Source organism: Rhamphochromis sp. 'chilingali' (genome assembly GCF_963969265.1).
Source record: "Rhamphochromis sp. 'chilingali' genome assembly, chromosome: 2".
In the NCBI taxonomy this organism is placed as follows: Eukaryota; Metazoa; Chordata; class Actinopteri; order Cichliformes; family Cichlidae; genus Rhamphochromis; species Rhamphochromis sp. 'chilingali'.
The window spans coordinates 31,891,173-31,910,527 of record NC_137930.1 but is presented as its reverse complement, the minus strand read 5'-3'; the positions used below and the strand labels follow the sequence as shown (position 1 = coordinate 31,910,527).

Below are 19,355 nucleotides of genomic sequence, written 5' to 3'. Positions count from 1 at the left end.
TTGACTGTATAGTTGGATCTTCAATTTCCAGGTGCACTGTTGTACATCGGCTGTGAATTCTGCATCCTCACCTGTGACTGTAAGGTCGATAATGTAAACAAGCTGGAATGATGCCGACCATAGCACAATGGTTCTCAGTTTACTAGTCATATCCGCTTTGAGAGAGGCTGGTCTGGGAATCCACCAAAATGTGTGGGTAGACACTGGACATTGGGCAGGGCAAGCATGTGGGATCTTCTCCACACCACTGGCAACATTTTTTGGAAGACAACAAGACTTCCAACATATATATATATATATATATATATATATATACCGTATAGATTTTATATACCTTCATGTGATAAGATTCCCTCTGATTGGCTGGAGCACTTCGGCTTTACTATTGTTTTAGTGCCTTTCCCGTCCTGCACCTGCTCAAGTCCAACGAACACTGAACGGTTTACATAACCTCTTAGCAGTTAGTTTCATGTGCCCAAAACTTCTACTGTAGGTGCAACTACAACATCTCACCTGTTGTTCCTGTTGACTTTTATCCTGCTAGAAGACTCAGTTGATCCTCCTTTCTCTTTTTAGGATTAAACTGGCCTTCCATGCACTGAAGAGACAAAAACCTGGATTTATTTTTTCAAAGACGGAAGTAAAAGGAGGGTTGAAATCTTAAAATTCAAGCACCTGTGTCTGCTTGCAAGCAGGACCCAGAAGACAAAAGAAATCATATTTTTGTTTGAGGTATGTGGTTGATTTTCATTCGCTTTCAGACTTTAAAAAACTATTAGAAAATGCTGCATTTTATTAGTTCTTATCAAGAACCATTTAAATCACTTTAGGTTTACAGTAATTCAGACCTATTTAATATTTTTGCAAGTGGAAGAAGAAGGATCAAATGAAACCTGCCAAAAGAGGGCTTCTTGATTTTTTCATGGCTCATGGATAAATTTGTTTTTTCTTCTTAACAAATTAGGTAGCACAATTAGGTATTGCCCTGTGATCAATTCATATTTTTTATGTCTCACTGAAAAACATTTATCCACAACAATTCCTGAAAAATACAATACCTGCATATTATTATGGGCTGATTACTGAACAAGTCAAATGGTCAAGGATGAATCTTTATCTCTATCTGTGTAGTTAGGGATTGTTACCTCTTAAATTTAACTATAGTACAAAGAGTTGAAAGGGAGTTGCACTATATCTTTATAGCTTTGGAGAACTGATAAAATGGGGAGGAGTGGAAATTTTGACAAGTATGGCTATCTATCTATAGATTGATGGAGAGATATTTTGAGTGTTGTGAAACCTCAGATTTATTATTTTTGGGATGTTTTGCATCTGTCTTTCCCTCATATCCAATTTACGAGGTGTGCTGTACATCTTAAACAGCTCCACCTTTTCACTATTAATCCTTAAATATTATAGCAACTGGTTCCCTCTCGCTTTTGCCACAGTTTCCCCTTTTGGTTTTTATATCCATTGGGTGACCGTGGTTCAGGGGCTTGGGAAGCTCATCTTGTAACCGGAAGGTTGCCGGTTCGATCCCCAGCTCTGTCTGTCTTGGTTGTTGTGTCCTTGGCAAGACACTTCACCTCCTGGTGATGGCCAGAGGGGCCAATGGCGTGATATGGCAGCCTTGCTTCTGTGAGTTTGCCCCAGGGCAGCTGTGGCTACAACTGTGGTTTGCCTCCAACAGTGAGAGTGAGTGAATAGTGGAAATATAAAGTGCTTTGAGGGTCTCGAAAAGCGCTATATAAATGCACTCTATTATTATATCGACATATAATACCAATAAAGAAATGACTCACTAATTAGGACTGAAATGTGTGTTTTTCCAGGTTATAAAACATGGAGAACCTGAGTTAAAGATGGGAACTGTGCTGTCATACTTTTGCCATTTGTGTGGACACGGAAATAAGGAAGGTGAGATTAGATGCACGTAAACTTTGCTCTAGTTTACTGCATTGTTCAGTTACTGTATGGCTGTCTCAGTTTTAGTTTTATTTATTTATTTTTGTGGCAAGCAGTGAACATTTCAAAATGCTGCTGGACTAACAGCTCTGAAATGTTTCCATAAATTTAATTTGAGTTTCTTTCCTCAGTACTGCTGTAACATACAGTAGCATAAACTCTCTCCTGCTCTGACTGCTTTACTCTCTCACAGAGAAGGAGAGATGCTTGCGGGCTAATGACAGCACTTTCAACCTATCTTTCCGCTATGCTGTAAGTATATAGACAAATGTTATCATGCCTATTCAGCAGATGACAAGAGAAGCTTTGGACACACCCTCAGCTCAATGCTTTGCTTGTTTGGATTTGATTACTCTGTCACAATGAAAGTCAAGTGTCACAAAGACCATTTTTGAGTAAATAGGAAATTTTAGGAAATTAATAGTGCAATCCTAGAAATCTTAAGATTTTTTGTTAGTATGTCTGCCAAATATAAATTAAACATTAAAAAACTTTATTACAAACATTTAAATATTAAATCACAGTGATTTTTGTTAAACTGACATCAGTCATGTAACTTTCCTCTGTCGATTTCTTTAACTTCAGAACAATGCCATCAAGACCTCCAAATACAACATCTTCACCTTCCTGCCACTTAATCTTTTTGAGCAGTTCAAGAGGCTCGCTAATGCCTACTTCCTCTTCCTGGTCATCCTTCAGGTAGACATGTTGCCATTCTTGTCAGAATAATTGCATTCTTAAAAATAGTTATTTTATGCTGCAGATAGTTATGTCAATGCAAAAACCGCATTCAGAGTTCATTCTCTATATTCAACCATACCTTTTTCAAACTTCATTTGACTTAAAATGTGAAAGGACTTGCACTTTCTTTTGCTTTTTTATAAATCGATTTTTTTAAAATGCTTTTTCCAAATGTTATTAAGTGTGAACATACATGACATACATAAATAAAATGAAGCAACTGTTAAGTTTTTCACTTTTAAGAATCTTAAAAGATATTATCTATGCTGTTCACCCTCTGTATGGACACCGCGACAGCTGGTCTGCAATCACCACATCCATGGAGCCTACTGTATGCAGATGATGTATGTCTATCAGAAACAAAAAACTGCCTAGCCCTGCAAACCTGAACACAAGCATGGAAAGATTGGCTCTCTGACAACGGCATGTGCCTGAACATCAAGAAGACTGAGTACCTTGAACGCGGCCCCCAGACCAACAGTACCATCACTATCAACGGCGAGCCGCTGACTAAAGTTGCCCAATTCAAGTACCTTGGGTCCCTTGTCACCTCGGACTGCGAAACTCTACCAGACGCCAGACTCTGTGTCAACACAGCGTGGATGAAGTGGTGCCAGGTCAGATAAGTCTTGTGCAACAAGAGAATGCCAATCTATCTTAAGGCGAAAGTTTATAAGTCGATCGTGCGCCCAGTGGCACTCTATGGGTCAGAGTGCTGGCCAGCTACGACCAAGCACAAACAAGCCCTTCACACCATGGAGATGAAGATGCTGACATGGCCTCTGGGTCTCACACGACTAGACCGAGCGAGGAACAAAGACGTTAGGAAATGATGGGGAGTGACACCGATCACAGACAAGATGCGAGAGGCGAGGCTCCGATGGTACAGCCATGTTGCCCGTAGCGATAAGAACTCCATCGCAAAGACAGCCCAACAATTAGGCCACGAAGAAGACCAAAAAAACGCTGGATGGACCGAATCAAAGACAATATGAAGGCTGCGAATGTTACACCAAAAGATGCCCTGGATAGGAAGAAGTGGAGGAAAGCATGAAAAACAGCAGACCCTGCATCGGGGGATATGAACTGCTAGGCAGAAGAAGAAGAAAAGATATTATCTATGCACTGAAAGAGTGTGTTAATCTTTGTGTGTGTGTGTGTGTTGACAGTTGATCCCACAAATCTCCTCTCTCTCATGGATTACTACAGGTTTCGCCTTAATAGTAGTGCTTTCTATAACAGCAGTCAAAGATGCCATTGATGACATAGTAAGTTGAAATCGGTAATAACAAAAGAGAAAACCAAAAATAAGAAACTAATATCAGATTTGGAAGCAAACAGTATCTTTTTCTTGTGTCAACTGAGCAGAACAGACACAAATGTGACAGAAAAGTCAATAACCGGAAGGTGGACGTCCTCATGGATGGCCAGTAAGTCTTTGGAAACCCAAATGAAAAAGAAAAGAATACCTTTTGTATGAAGAATTATGCTGTTTTGGATTCATTTCTGTGTTGTATGCCTTTGTTCCCTTCCCTGACAGACTCAAAAATGAAAAATGGATGAATGTTCAGGTCGGGAACATAGTCAAACTGGAGAATAATGAGTTTGTCACAGTAAGTTTGGGGAGGCTATAGTAAAGATTTGAAGCAAGTGAAAGAAATTCATTTCAAAAGTAAGTTCCAAACTAAACTCAGTGCTTTTATTTCTTAGGCAGACCTTCTGTTGCTGTCTAGCAGTGAGCCCCTTAATTTAGTTTATGTGGAAACAGCTGAACTAGATGGGTAAGTGTGCTGTACTGTGTTGTTTGTATGCTAGGTTGACAACTAATGTCTGACATTGTCTTGGATTTTCCTTGGTCTCCCCCAGAGAAACCAATCTGAAGGTGAAACAGGCTCTGACTGTAACTGGAGAGCTGGGAGACAACATTGAGGCACTCGCTGCCTTTAATGGTGAGAATCTCAATGAAACAACACACAGTCTGATTTTCAAAAGTGAAACCTGGTTCTGTCATTGGGAAATGTCAGAGGGGACCAAAACTAACAAAGATTTTTTTTAGGTTGATAGGCCTTGGCTGAGTTAAGAATTAATGCAAGTACCAAAATAAATAATGAATAAATGCATAAATGAAAAAACATAATTCTGGATACACTGATAGACAGAAATCCATATTCTATGTTTCTCACAGCCGTTGATGAAATTAAGTTTTTGAGATTGTTAACAAATGTAAAATCAGAAATCTTTGGATTGTAATGATATCGATATGATAGTGGTTAAAGGAGTAATTGAGGCTATTATAAAACCGTTTACATACATCTGTAATTTATCATTTCAAACTGGTCAATTTCCAGACAGAATGAAAATAGCAAAAGTTATACCTCTATACAAATCTGGAAACAAACACCATTTCACAAACTACAGGCCTGTCTCTTTACTACCTCAATTCTCATTCTTGAAAAACTGTTTAACAACCGACTGGGAAAATGTATAGATAAACATAAACGATTCACTGAGAGTCAGTACGGATTCAGATCAAGCAGATCAACATCATTGGCATTATTAGATTCAATAGAATACATCACAAATTCCATAGACAAAAAGCCATATGTGGCTGGGTTATTCATAGACTTGACAAAGGCATTTGACACAATAGATGATGATATATTAATAAGAAAACTGGAACGTTATTGTGTCTGAGGGGTAGTTTTAGATTGGGTCCGGAGTTATTTAGGTGACAGGAAGCAGTTTGTGAAATTAAATGGTGGTTGCTCCTTATGTATGGACATTGCTTGTGGTGTACCCCAAGGGTCAGTTTTGGGTCCAAAATTCTTCAACTTGTACATTAACGACATCTGTAAAGTGTCCAAAGTATTAAAAATGGTTCTCTTTGCTGATGATACAAACATTTTTTGCTCTGGTGATGATCTGCAGAATTTATTGGAGGATATGACTAATGAAATAAGTAAAGTGAAGTTCTGGCTTGATAAAAACAAATTATTGTTAAATTTGAATAAATCTAAACTGATGTTATTTGGAAATAGTAGTTTAGATACAAATGCTAAGATTCAAATAAATGGTGCTGATATTGAAAGAGTCAGTGAAAATACATTTCTGGGGGTAATAATAGATGAAAAACTTAACTGGAGAGCTCACGTAAGATATATTCATTCCAAAGTATCACAAAGCATTGCCGTACTAAACAAGGCAAAGCAGGTGTTAGACAGAACATCACTTCATATTCTATACTGTTCACTGGTTTCACCATACTTAAGCTATTGTGCAGAGGTCTGGGGCAACAACTATAAAACCACATTACATTCACTTTTTACTCTTCAAAAACAAAAAAAAAGCAATTCAAATCATCCACAATGCAGGTTATAGGGAACATACAAACTCACTATTTTTGCAGTCTGAAATATTGAAAATTGCCGATCTAGTGAAATTCAAAACAGCACAAATTCTATTCAAAGCAAAAAAAAAAAAAAGAACTGCCAGGTAATATTCAGAGTATGTTTTTTTTTTTGAAAGAAGGAAGTTATAATTTAAGGGGTTTTTGTAACTTCAAAACAAGGAAGGTACGTACTACAAGATAAAGCTTTTGTGTTTCTGTTCATTGAGTGAAACTGTGGAACAGTGTGAATATGGAATTAAAGCAATGTCCAAACATAAAACAGTTCAAAAAGAGTTATAAAAATATGATCTTCTCGAACTATAAAGAAAGGGAAAATATTGAAATTAAGTGAATGTCTCTATTTAAAAAAAATCATGTCATATTATAGTATATATTATATCAGCAATCTGTTCACTATTTTTATTATAGATTATATCAGTAAGGAAGCTGACTAAATATTAACTGATAATTTATGGCAAAGGGGTGGGATTAAATAAGTGTGTTCTTCTTCCCACTCCCTTTCAACACGTAAATGAATCAGAACGGTAGCAATATTGAAATGTATTGACTTTTGTATAGTATTTTTTCTCTCTTATTTTCTTTACTAAATGTACCTGTATATTGTTTACATGTTTGAAATAAATTAACAATCAATCAATCAATCAATAGAGCAGTATTTCACCTTTGAACTGTTTAAGTTTGTACTGAGTGATTGTATTTCCTCATGCACGACTTTTTCTACTAATGTAACAATGGGATCTTGGGTTTTATTTAATTGTTTATTTGTTTGCTTTGTTAGGTCCATCTGTTCACCTGCTAATTAATACAGACATCTAACCAGTCAATCAGATGACAGCAATCCACTTCATTTTGGCATGTGGACATTATTAAAGTGACCTGTTTGAATTCAAACTGAGTATAAAATGTGCCAGAAAGTTGATTTAAAGAATTTGGAATGTTCCATTGTTGTTGGCGCCAGATGAGTCTGAGTATTTCAGAAAATGATGACCTGCTGGGATTAACCCACATCTGTAAGGTTTCCAGAGAATGGTCCACAGAAGATATCCAGTGAGCAGCCGTTCTGTAGGCGAAAATCCCTTGTTGATACCAGAGGTCGGAGGAGACTACACAGACTGCTTCGAGCTGTCCTCTAACTATCCTGTGAACTGTTTAGAATTATTTGCTGACACTGATTTCTGTTTCTCAGGTGAAGTGCGATGTGAACCTCCCAATAACCGTCTAGACAAGTTCAAAGGGACTCTGACTTTGAACGGAGAAAGATATGCCTTGGACAATGACAAAGTGCTGCTCAGAGGCTGTACTCTCAGGAACACTGAGTGGTGCTTCGGTCTGGTCATCTTTGGAGGTACTCTGTGCACTGCAACTGTGTACAATTTGCAGTTTGAGTGATGTTTTTTTGGTCTAGCCTTTATTGTTTACTCTGATACTGATGTATGAAGTTGTACATAAGAGACTAGAGCAGGAAGGGGATGTGGTTACATCTGCAAAGGTATACAGAAGATAATCTGCCACAGATTCTAGAGTGTGAAGTTCTTAAAACAACAATATCACAGTAATGACATATTTGTGGTGTTTCATTTAGGCCATTCTCCTTCTAAGGCTAACCAGTCTGGAAACATACTGAAAACTGTATCTGCATCACTGTCAGTGTCTCAACATCACATTGAATCTGTGTACAACTTGAGTGATTTTTTTTGGTCTAGTTTTTATTGTTTACTCTGATAATAATGTTTGAAGTTGTACATAAGAGACTAGAGCAGGAAGGAGATGCAGCGAAGGTGTGCAGAAGAAAATCTGACACTAATAATCCTTTCCAGGTCCTGACACTAAACTGATGCAGAACAGCGGGAAGTCAATATTCAAACGGACAAGCATTGATCACCTGACGAATATCCTGGTGTTATGTGTGAGTTTACACAAGCACAAATACAAAGAAAGTCACACAAAGTCTCAGCTTATAGATATAGAACTTAAAGACAGTGATTTGTTTTTCACCTGAGTGACAAGAGTAATATTGTTTGAATAATCAAGAAGTCTGATGTTTTCATTCCATCAGATCTTTGGTTTCCTGGCATCTATGTGCTCCATTTTGACCATTGGCAATGCAATCTGGGAAACAAATGAGGGCTCTGTGTTCACTATGTTTCTTCCTCGTGAACCGGGCATTGATGCTCCTCTCTCATCATTCCTCATCTTCTGGTCTTATGTCATTGTCCTTAACACAGTGGTACCCAGTTCACTTTATGTCAGGTAAGTTTCAGCACAGAAAAATGATTAAACCAAAAAACAACCAAAGTTGGTTTGAACACTTGAGACTTGTGCTAATATGTATCACATTTTGAAATTTTACCAATTTGTGCTACATTGTTAGCGTGGAGTTCATTCGTCTGGGAAACAGCTTCTTCATAGACTGGGACAGGAAGATGTACTATCCTAAGAATGATACTCCAGCTCAGGCAAGAACCACCACACTCAGTGAGGAGCTAGGCCAGATTAAATACATCTTCAGTGACAAGACTGGCACTCTGACACAGAACATCATGACTTTCAACAAGTGCTCCATTAATGGAAAAGCTTACGGTGAGCAGCTTTGCTTGTGTAAAAATTAGTGAGGCAAATGGAAACACATTGGGTGAACAACTGATTTTACAGTACATTTATCATATATTCAGGGGACCTCTATGATTTCTCTGGACAAAGAGTGGAAATTACAGAGGTGAGAGGAAAATACATCCATTGCATTGTTTGTGAACTTTGTTTAAATTACAGAGGTGAGAGGAAAATGCATGATTATTTAAAGAAAGTATTGATCCAACTTTGTTGTTTTGGCTTTTCTTGCAGAGGACAGAGAGAGTGGACTTCTCCTGGAACAATCTGGCTGATCCAAAGTTCAGCTTTCATGACCACAGTCTGGTGGAGATGGTGAGAAGTGGAAACCCTGAGACTCAGGAGTTCTTCCGCTTGTTATCCCTGTGTCACACTGTTATGCCTGAGGAAAAGAAAGAGGGTGAGGGGTCCCCTAAAAGACATCTTCATTTCATTTACATTTCAGGAGAATTTCGAAATATTCTTGGAGTCTATCTAAAAACTCCAAATTCAGTGCAATAAAAGACATACAGGTACATGGAAATGTGCTCCACCATGCAAATGTTCAAATTTTTACCCTTATATGCCAATTAAATTGTCATCTCTGTTTTACCTGGTAGGAGAGCTCAATTATCAGGCTCAGTCACCTGATGAAGGCGCTCTGGTGACTGCTGCAAGAAACTTTGGATTTGTGTTCCTATCACGCACACCAGAAACCATCACAGTAGTAGAGATGGGCAAACAAGTCATCTATGAACTTCTGGCCATTCTGGACTTTAATAATATGAGGAAGAGAATGTCAGTGATAGGTGAGAGGAAGTAGTGATAGGTTTTTTTGTGTCGTTATCTTCAGTGACCACACTTCATATATTCAGAATACATTTCTCATTTCTGCATGCATTACGTCAAACTTTCTAACTTTCCCTGTCACTTCCAGTGCGCAGCCCAGAGGGGAAGCTGACTCTATACTGCAAAGGTGCAGACACCATGATCTTTGAAAGACTGCACCCCTCCTGTAACAAACTGATGGAAGTAACCACTAACCACCTCAATGTGAGTGATCCAAAGCATATAAAAGTAGCTTGAAGCTAAAGTCAATGAAATTTTAATATAATTAATGTAATTTAACATTTAACTTCTTTCAATTATCAAAACAAAAACAGGAGTATGCAGGTGATGGCCTCCGTACACTTGCTCTGGCCTACAAAGACTTAAATGAGGACTACATGATAGATTGGAAACAGCGCCACCATGAGGCCAGTGTTGCCATGGAGGGACGTGAAGAAAAACTTGATGAACTTTATGAAGAGATAGAGAAAGATATGATGGTTAGTACATGTGCTGAAAACTTTGTCAATACGAATTTGCTGCTTGATTATCTATTGGTAGTTATACTTTATACCGGGGATATGAAACTCATTTTACATTATGGCCCACAATATAGCCTAATTTCATGTGAAATTCAGATTGTCCTCTGTCAGTGTTTTACTACACATTTAATCCCTGAGATATCTTCCAATAAGAAAACGAAGTGCAATTTCAACAGTGCGTCTCAGATTTTCTAATATGATGAGAAATGCTTCTGTATTAAATGAAAGAATTTATCAGCATGACTCTTTGGGCTTAAATTGTAAGAAGTAAATATGTAAAGTTACAGAAAAGTTCATTAACCAGACTGTCCTGTAATTATAAAATAGAAAGGTTTTGTTAATTCAGAGGAATTGTTCTAACATTTAATTGTTTACCTATTAATTTATTTACTTGGTGTAGTATGCATATGGCCATGGGGGAGGTCTTTATCAGTAGGAAAAGCTGCAAAAACCTATGAAAATACAAGTGAAAGTCCAAAATTAATTCCATTCTTTACATTTTCCAAAGCTGTCCAGCAGGTCAGGTTAGAGTCTATGCCAGGCCAGTTCTGGCACCCAGGCCTTTATATTTGACACCCCTGGTTTATATTGTACACTAATGTTACAGTGAAACCAGCATAATTTGTGATAAAGGTATAGGATGGCTTCATTGCTTTGCTTTATTTAACATCAGTTTAAATCATAGCTGCATGTGTGGCTTTAGCTGTTGGGAGCGACAGCTGTAGAGGACAAGTTGCAAGACGGTGTGCCAGAGACCATTGAGCAACTGGCTAAAGCGGACATCAAAATATGGGTGTTAACTGGAGATAAGCAAGGTCGGTGGAACTTTTTCTTTTTAAACTATACATTTCAAAGTGGATAAAGACTGCATTATGATGTATAATACATTCTTATGTTCCTGCTCTCATTAATCTACACACAATCTCAGAGCATCAACAGTTTTGGTTGATGGGTTTCCATGGTTTCAAGTCATAGATCTAATATACATATCGACAAATGCTCTGAGAGTCGTTCCAGCTTTGGTTTGCTGCAAGATTGACTTTAAAGATTTCTAGCACCTAGGTGATTGAGAATTATTCTTTTTTTTTTTCTTCAACAGAGACAGCAGAGAACATTGGCTATTCCTGTAACATGCTAAGAGAGGAGATGAAGGACGTCTTTGTTGTCTCAGCCAACACTGCTGAAGGTGTCAAAGAGGAGCTACAGTGAGTCAGTTAAAACCAGATGATGATTGTATTCTGCCAATCGGAAGCTGTTTCAGCGTATGAATCAGTGAGATAATTTGTCACTATGAACTTCAATAAACATATAAGACAAATTAACAACTGTTGCTGCCAGATTTCATAACTTGCTATCTCAAGCTAATTCTACCACAACTGAATGAAAAACCTACTGTAAATGAAAAACTAATATTAAACTAGCCAGTTTATCATAGCCATAAGCTAATTCTAACACAAGAAAAAAATCTATAAAAATCATTAATCTGACATTTTAATGTTCCCAAGCATTTGTATGATTAATTGTAACCTGTAACCTCACAAGCTAATGTCTTCCTAAGTGGTATTTGACTACCGCTGTATTAGCCGGACATGTCATTTTTTACGCATTACCTTAGAGATAGCATGAGGAGGGATAGAGAGTGGAGCCACTTCTCAGTCGCATCAAAACAAGCCAGTTGACCTGATTCAGACATCTTAGGATGTCTAAATCTAGCATGCCTTGGAGCAGATGCAGAACATGTTGGAAAACTAACTTATCTCAGTTGGCAGAGGAATGCCTCAGTGTCCCCTTTATTAGCCAGCAGTGTTGGTCAAGTTACTTCAAAAAGGTAATCAGTAACTAATTACTGATTACTTCCCCAAAAAAGTAATCCTGTTACTTTACTGATTACTTATTTTCAAAAGTAATTAATTACTTAGTTACTTTTTAACAACACGATTTACAATCTGAATAGGTGATAAAGCGATAGAGCTTTCAGCCCAATTCTACTTTTTCTACATAATCCATCATACAAAATGTAATCAAATGGAAAAGTCTCTTTTTAAAACTTGTTTTATTAGTTTTAACCTTTTAACTTTATGCATCAAGCAAAAATTTAATTATATGCAACATTCTCTGACTGGAAGAAATTTGTTTAATATTTAAACCTATTATCTGCACATTCCAGCACATAAAATAAAATAGTTTTTGTGTTTACACTCAGTCTTTCAAATAGATGCAAGTAAAACACAGCAAAAAATAAATAACATCAAAGACTCAGCGGTCCTTTTGCTTTATTTTCACCTGTAAAGCAGGAGTAGGGGTAGACGGAGGTTTACCCTGGTGCAGGTGTGCCGCAGTGGTCAGTTGAAGAATCCGCGAGTTTCTCTGTGAGTTTCCCATTACGTCGTAGTGCACTCGGTGCTTGCTTGGAAGTTTAGGGGTTTTTCTTTGCTGTAAAAAGAAGTTTTCGTCCCACGCACAACGGACACTAATGTTTTTGTCACTTTTTATGGAATCAAACTCAAAGTAAGGTCAGTACTTCCACGCTTTAAACGCTGCACGCTCATACTCTCTCCCGCACTCGATATATTATCCATTGTTGATCTGCACACAGCTGTTGTCACGAACGTCGCACTCGCTTACGTCACTCTCATGAGACATTCTCGCAAAAAAAATCACGGTTTTAGTAACGCAGTAACGCAGCGTTCCTATGGGAAAGTAACTGTAATCTAATTACCGTTTTTGCAATAGTAATCCCTTACTTTACTCGTTACAAGTAACGCGTTACTGCCCATCTCTGTTGGCGACGGAGGTCTTGTCCACTTAGACTGTGGCAGAAAATTAATGGTGGATGGATTATTAACATACAGTCAAGCCACAGCCATGTTCACCAGTGTAGATACTTGAATAGAGGAAAAAAAACCCAAAATAATAACAAATAACAAATCAGGTCATGTTCTCTGTCATATTTTCAGGAATGCACGAAGAAAAATGTGTCCTGAAGCAGCAGAGGAGCCAACTGTGATTAAATCTCGAGAAGGCCTGTTTTGGCTTAAAAAGACAGAGACTGTGCAGGATGAGAAGGTGGATGGAGATTATGGACTAATAATAAATGGGCACAGTCTGGTAAGAAGGCTTGTTTTCAGCAACCACTGAAAAACCTCTGCAAGTTGACCTGTTTAGTTTAGTTTATTTTGTTTATGTAGCTTCAACAGTAGAGGTCACACTGTGTGATCAGAAAGTACATATTGTTTTTTTAAAGCCTGATTCTCTTATATTTTTTAAACTTAGAGATGAATGTAGAAATGAATGGAATTCTCTTGAGGTTTTAAGGTTGCACTACAGAATCTTGACAGATGACCTAACTCCATCAATTCTTTCCTTCATCATCAGGCTTTTGCACTGGAGAAGAACTTGAGGTTGGAGCTGCTGAGGACAGCATGCATGTGTCAGACAGTGATTTGCTGCAGGGTCACTCCTTTGCAGAAGGCCCAAGTGGTTCAGCTGGTCAAGAAATACAAGCAGGCTGTCACTCTTGCTATTGGGGATGGAGCCAATGATGTCAGCATGATAAAGGGTAACCTGTGAAGTCACCAATATACAGAGCTGTATTTTCATTACAACTATCCAGCTGGGAAATATATAGCTGATATTGTGTATTTTATTGTGTATTTTATTTGCTTCCTTTTCTGCCTGCCAGTTGCTCATATTGGTGTAGGTATCAGTGGGCAGGAAGGCATGCAGGCAGTGCTGTCCAGCGACTATTCCTTTGCCCAGTTCCGTTACCTTCAGCGCCTCCTGCTGGTGCATGGCCGCTGGTCCTACATCCGCATGTGCAAGTTCCTTGGATATTTCTTTTACAAGAACTTCACTTTTACGCTTGTCCAATTCTGGTACGCCTTCTTTTGTGGTTTTTCTGCACAGGTGAGATATATGTATTGTAACTATACTATAATGTAATTTAAGTAGCTTTTGTAATGGGACATAAAGTGTTTATCAATCTCAATGAGAGAAATGCAAAAAAGTTTCAAATGATGCAGGACAAATGAAACAAATAACTTGATTCACATTCACCTTTTCTTTATGTTGTACTTAAATGTTCATTGTGGTTGTTCACAGACTGTTTATGAGGACTGGTTCATCACCTTCTACAATATGGTTTACACAGCTCTTCCAGTCCTTGGCATGTGTCTGTTTGACCAGGTATGTAGATTACAATTAACTATCAGTTTTTGGTTGACTTACATAAACCAGATTATCGTCTCATAGTCAGGTCTCTGTGTCCACTGAGCTTTCTCATCTCTTTCACTAAAACTTGTTTTGTGCAGGATGTAAATGACCGTTGGAGTTTATACCATCCTCAGCTCTACGCTCCAGGCCAGAAGAACCAATACTTCAATAAGAAAGCTTTTGTGAGCTATCTGATTCATGGCTGCTATTGCTCCTTAATCATCTTCTTTATCCCATGGGCTTCCATGAATGATGCAGTCAGAAATGATGGAAAAGACATTGTGAGCCATCCATCTTTTGCTTTCCTGCTACAGACCTGTCTGCTTATTGTGGTGCACACACAGGTGAGAACATTTCATTTCATTTATTTATTTATTTCACACTTGGTCAACATTTTCCACAGTTAGTTCTTTCAAACAAACCAACTACACTTTCTGTCAGTAAAGCACTGCAACCACGTGTGAAAAGGAGCAGGCAGAAGAATTTATTCTTATTAAACCCTGCCCCCTATCTACAGTCCAACTTATATTGCAAGTGGTCACCAAAAGTCAAGGAACAAACTAACATTAACACTTATTTCCAGTCCTAACTCAAACCAAACAACAATTTAAAATCAGAATATACCACTCCACATAGTAACAAGGAGAAAAGATAAGTAAATAAAATAAATGAAACAAAAAATAATGGATCCTTATTCAACTAACTCCAATTTCATTCACATTCTTCATATTGAGTTATTGTTTTAGACATGTAGCACTTTTTAAAACAATGTTAATTTATACAACTCTTTAAATTTTAATGAAGAGACTTCCACAGTTGTATACCCCTAACCGTTGGACTCATTAATCTTTGTGTTGTCCTAGCTAGCCGATGCTTAAAATAAAATTTCCTTCTGCTGTCTTCTCCCCCCGAACACGTTAAAAATACTCTTTGTAACTTAGAAGGCAAAATATTACTTTTAGCCTTAAACATAATTAATAGTGTCCGTAGTTTCACTAAATCTCCTAATTTTAATAATTTTGACTTTATAAATAATGTATTTGTATGTTCTCTATATTTAACGTTATGAATCATCCGTATCACTTTCTTCTGTAATAAGTTTATAGGTTTTATAGTATTCTCATATGTATTCCCCCAAACTTCGACACAGTAACTAAAGTATGGAAAAAACAATGAGAAATATAAAATGCGCATTGTTTTGTGGTCTAATGTCCAGCAAAATCGCTGGACATGGTCGTAGGCAAGAAGTGAAGCAGCACATGGCGGGGAGAAGTGAGTGGGAGAGCAGACACAATTTTGGACCGGAGGTTTTCGGGAAGCTTTTATTTTGGTATTTCCGTTGATCCGTACAATAAATTTGCATGGTAGCCTAAATATTTAGTTTTCTGTAACATTTAGATTTAACATTTAACATTCAGATTTAAATATAATATTTAGATTTAACATTTAGATTTAACATTTAACATTTAGATTTAAATATAATATTTAGATTTAATATTTAACATTTACATTTAATATTTAACATTTGATGAAAAGTTACAAATATTTTACTAAATGTTGTAAAAAATTACTCGAAAAAACATGTTTTTGTAAGGTTTTGAGCTAAATGTGGAAAAATGTTGCCGTTAATTTCAGCATGTTTCACTTTACAAACGGCGCCCCATACTTATGCAGTATATTAGTCTGTTGTAACAGATAGACTTCCATTCCATCTCAGCCAGTCATTTTAATTGTGCACCAGGACACTAACAATAAATTAGTAATAGTACAGTACTACTACAGTAGTAGTAGTAGTAGTAGTAATAATAATAATAACAATAATCTTCCACTTTTCAGCTGTCTCTTGACACCTATTACTGGACAGCAGTGAACCATTTTTTTGTGTGGTTAAGCACGATAGGCTACTTTGCCATCTCAGTCACCATGTACAGCAATGGCATGTTTTATGTCTTCCCGTCTTCTTTCCCCTTATTTGGTAAGTACATTTACTGCATTTAGTATAGAGGCCACTTTAATGTTAACTTTTTGAAGTTTTTTTCTATTCTAAAATTTTGGTACTTTAAAGAAGACCTGAGTATGTGACTCATGTGATTGTGTCCTTTTTGGATTTTAGGCGCAGCAAGAAACACTTTGAACCAGCCTAATGTGTGGCTCACCATATTCCTGACGTTCCTCCTCTGTATCCTGCCTGTTGTAGCTTTCCGCTTCATTTTTATACAGCTTTGTCCTACCATTAATGACAAGGTAAAAAAAGAAAAGAAAAAACTAAACTGAACACATAAAGCATCTAAGACTTTCTTGTCTTCTATGCACCTTGTGCACTATAAAGTAGCATGTAATTTAACTGAGTTTGAATCAATGTATCCATAGTAAAAAAAAGTTTGCATAAAAAAACCAAACAAAACAAGCCCATGTTTCTTTTTTCTAGGTGAGGTATAAGATGCGTACAGAGGAGTTGACTGCACCTGCACCTCGTCGTCTACTGAGAAGGCGTAGTACTCGATCAGGCTACGCCTTCTCTCACTCCCAGGGCTACGGTGATCTGGTAACATCTAGAAAATTCCTGATAAAACGCCCCCTAAAGATGACAGCTCTGTTCACCCAGACAGACTCTTCCATATTTCAAAATCAGCCACAGCACTACCGCACTATTGCTGAGGAGCCACAGAGTCCTTAGCCTGGTACACAGTACACAGATACTGAAAGACGACATAACTTCATAATTTTCGAGCCAACCTGACACTGAAGACAAACAAAACAGGGTAAATTTAAAATATATGGTGGTTTCCAGAGTCAGCATAAAAACTAATGGTGTCTTACAATGTGTGAATAAGTTTTTATATAAAATGCTGAGTCGTTATAAAAAATAAAAAAATAAAAAAATAAAAAAAAAAAACCTAAAATTTAAACAGGTTTAACCACGTAAGCCCCACGCCCCCGGTACCGGGGCAAAAAAGAGATCACGTTTAATCGGTTATAACACGGGGTGAGAAATATAAGTCCAGATATGTGTGGACAATCAGACCAAAATTCACTGAATGAGCCGCAAAAGAAGACCACAAAAACACATAGCGGCGAAAATGCACTAAGACACAGATTGGCTTACCATCCCGATTTCCTCCATTATTTTCGCTGGTAGCCGGTAGCCACGTGATTATCAGAAGTTACCACACCTACCTAGCCGCATCAGAGCCGTTTTCCGTCAACAACCGCCATTTTAGACCCACCTATAGACACGTGACTGGACAGACACCACATGCAGCAAATTTGGGCCCACGTGGGTTTTGGCATTGCAACGTCTGATTGGTTGAAGTCACGTGAATGTGGCATCGTTACTTTGATTCTATTGGCTAAAACGATTAAAAAGAGGTGTCAATCATGCAAATTGACCAAAAGAAACCAAAGTTACAGCCCCTTGGAGTTTAAAGGGCCAGAGACCAATTAAATGCTTCATGCGCACCGCAGAAAAGGGCCATTACCATGTAAATGTGTGGTTAATTCTTCAAAAATATATTTAAAAGAAAGCATTTTTAGGCCTGTTAATAAAATTTATTAATTTCTGCTCTTTAATACCTAAAAAATTCAACTGGTACAGTGTCCAATTGTGTGCCAAAATTGGACATTTTTGTACAACATCTGGATATTCATGTATTGACAGGGCTGTAATTTTTCACTGTTTCACTTTAGAAACATAAGTCTTTGCACAGGTGATCTGAGGCATATTTTTAAAAGGGTTATATCCTAAAAATTAAAATTAAAAATTAGGCGAGGATAAAATATACTTACTTTTTCTGTGTTCCAGTCTCAGTAACCTTGACGCAGTAATATCTGCTTCAATATTTACACCTCTGATGAAATCTCACAAGTGTTAGCTTTATTTTGATACCAAGATTGTAAGGACAGAGTTTGTAATTGCAGAGAAATAATCAATTAAATTTGGGCATTACATTTTCGAGCAGGAAGCTCAGAAACCCCCTTGGGGCTTAAGAGGTAAAAAAAAAAAAAAAAAAAAAAAATTATAGTATCCTGCTCTATGCATCAAAGTGCCCCTTGTTGATAGTGTGTGTGTATGGTGAGTGGCTGATCACCTTAGACAACATGGCTTCATACAGTAGTGTAACAATCATTCTGAGAAAAACATACAAAAACGTATACAAAACACACAACTGCAATGAGTTTGTGTGCTGCACACACATTTCTTTTTTCTTTTTTTTTTTTTACTTTTTATTTTGTACTTTTTCCAATTTTATAGTACATGCAAACAAAAACACGAAAAAAACCACACAAAAGAAACAAACCAAAAAAATAAAGAACACCCAATCTGTGGAAGAGGGGAAAAGGGAAAAAACAACAAAAAAAAAAACAACAACAACGAGGAGAGGTCCCTGCTCTATGGGGCTGAGTGAGTCTTTTAAGCTATCCATTTTGTCCACTGTTTTCGGTGTTTGTCAGATTTCAGTCTCAAAGTGTAGGTCATTTTCTCCATTATATATATGTCCTCGATTACATCAGTCCATTCTTCCAATTTTAAAGGGTCACTTTTCAGCTAGTTTTTTGTTATTACCTTTTTGCTTGACAACAACACAATTTTAAACAAGTAATGGTCCTCCTTTCTTACATTTTCCCATATTCCAAAATACATTACTCGTGCCTCACACAGCACAGCACACACATTTCGTTTGCCTTTATTGGTTGCTTTATGTCCTATATGGTGAACTGTAAAGAGCAAAAATGAGAAACTTTGGATTTTGCTTCCAGTTGAAAATCTGTTTTTCCCTTCCCCCCTTCATTTTAACATGTATAGTTGACACACTGTGGTTATTTGCATGAGGATTTTGTGCGTGTGTGTGTGTGCTGTTATTCTTTGTTAATAATAACATTCAGTCCTTCATGAATGTGTGACTTAACCTGATACTACAACATTCACAGTGTTCACAGTGTACAGCCAGTCATTGGTCTTATCTCTGTAACTGTTTTTTTTTTTTACCTTTTCATAACCCCATCTTTAAAAACAGGAACTAAAGGTGTAAAGAAACACTTCCAAAACAACAAGTCAGTTGTGTATTTTGTCA

At 37.3% G+C, this 19,355-nt stretch overlaps 1 protein-coding gene across 1 annotated transcript; it reads left to right on the top strand.

Moving 5' to 3' along the window:
* Positions 1-1,862: 1,862 nt before the first annotated feature.
* Positions 1,863-16,960, top strand: LOC308383945 (phospholipid-transporting ATPase ID-like; the record flags this gene model as incomplete). The annotated part of the gene is made up of 27 exons (XM_080862211.1): positions 1,863-1,917; positions 2,159-2,217; positions 2,551-2,664; positions 3,150-3,323; positions 4,075-4,136; positions 4,247-4,319; positions 4,417-4,487; positions 4,573-4,655; positions 7,302-7,460; positions 7,933-8,021; positions 8,172-8,365; positions 8,487-8,695; positions 8,788-8,831; positions 8,957-9,122; positions 9,322-9,510; positions 9,639-9,754; positions 9,865-10,029; positions 10,775-10,886; positions 11,171-11,276; positions 13,029-13,179; positions 13,447-13,630; positions 13,754-13,977; positions 14,173-14,256; positions 14,382-14,627; positions 16,120-16,258; positions 16,397-16,527; positions 16,712-16,960. 27 exons carry the CDS (start codon positions 1,863-1,865, stop codon positions 16,958-16,960), a joined length of 3,648 nt encoding a protein of 1,215 aa, XP_080718337.1.
* Positions 16,961-19,355: the final 2,395 nt, after the last annotated feature.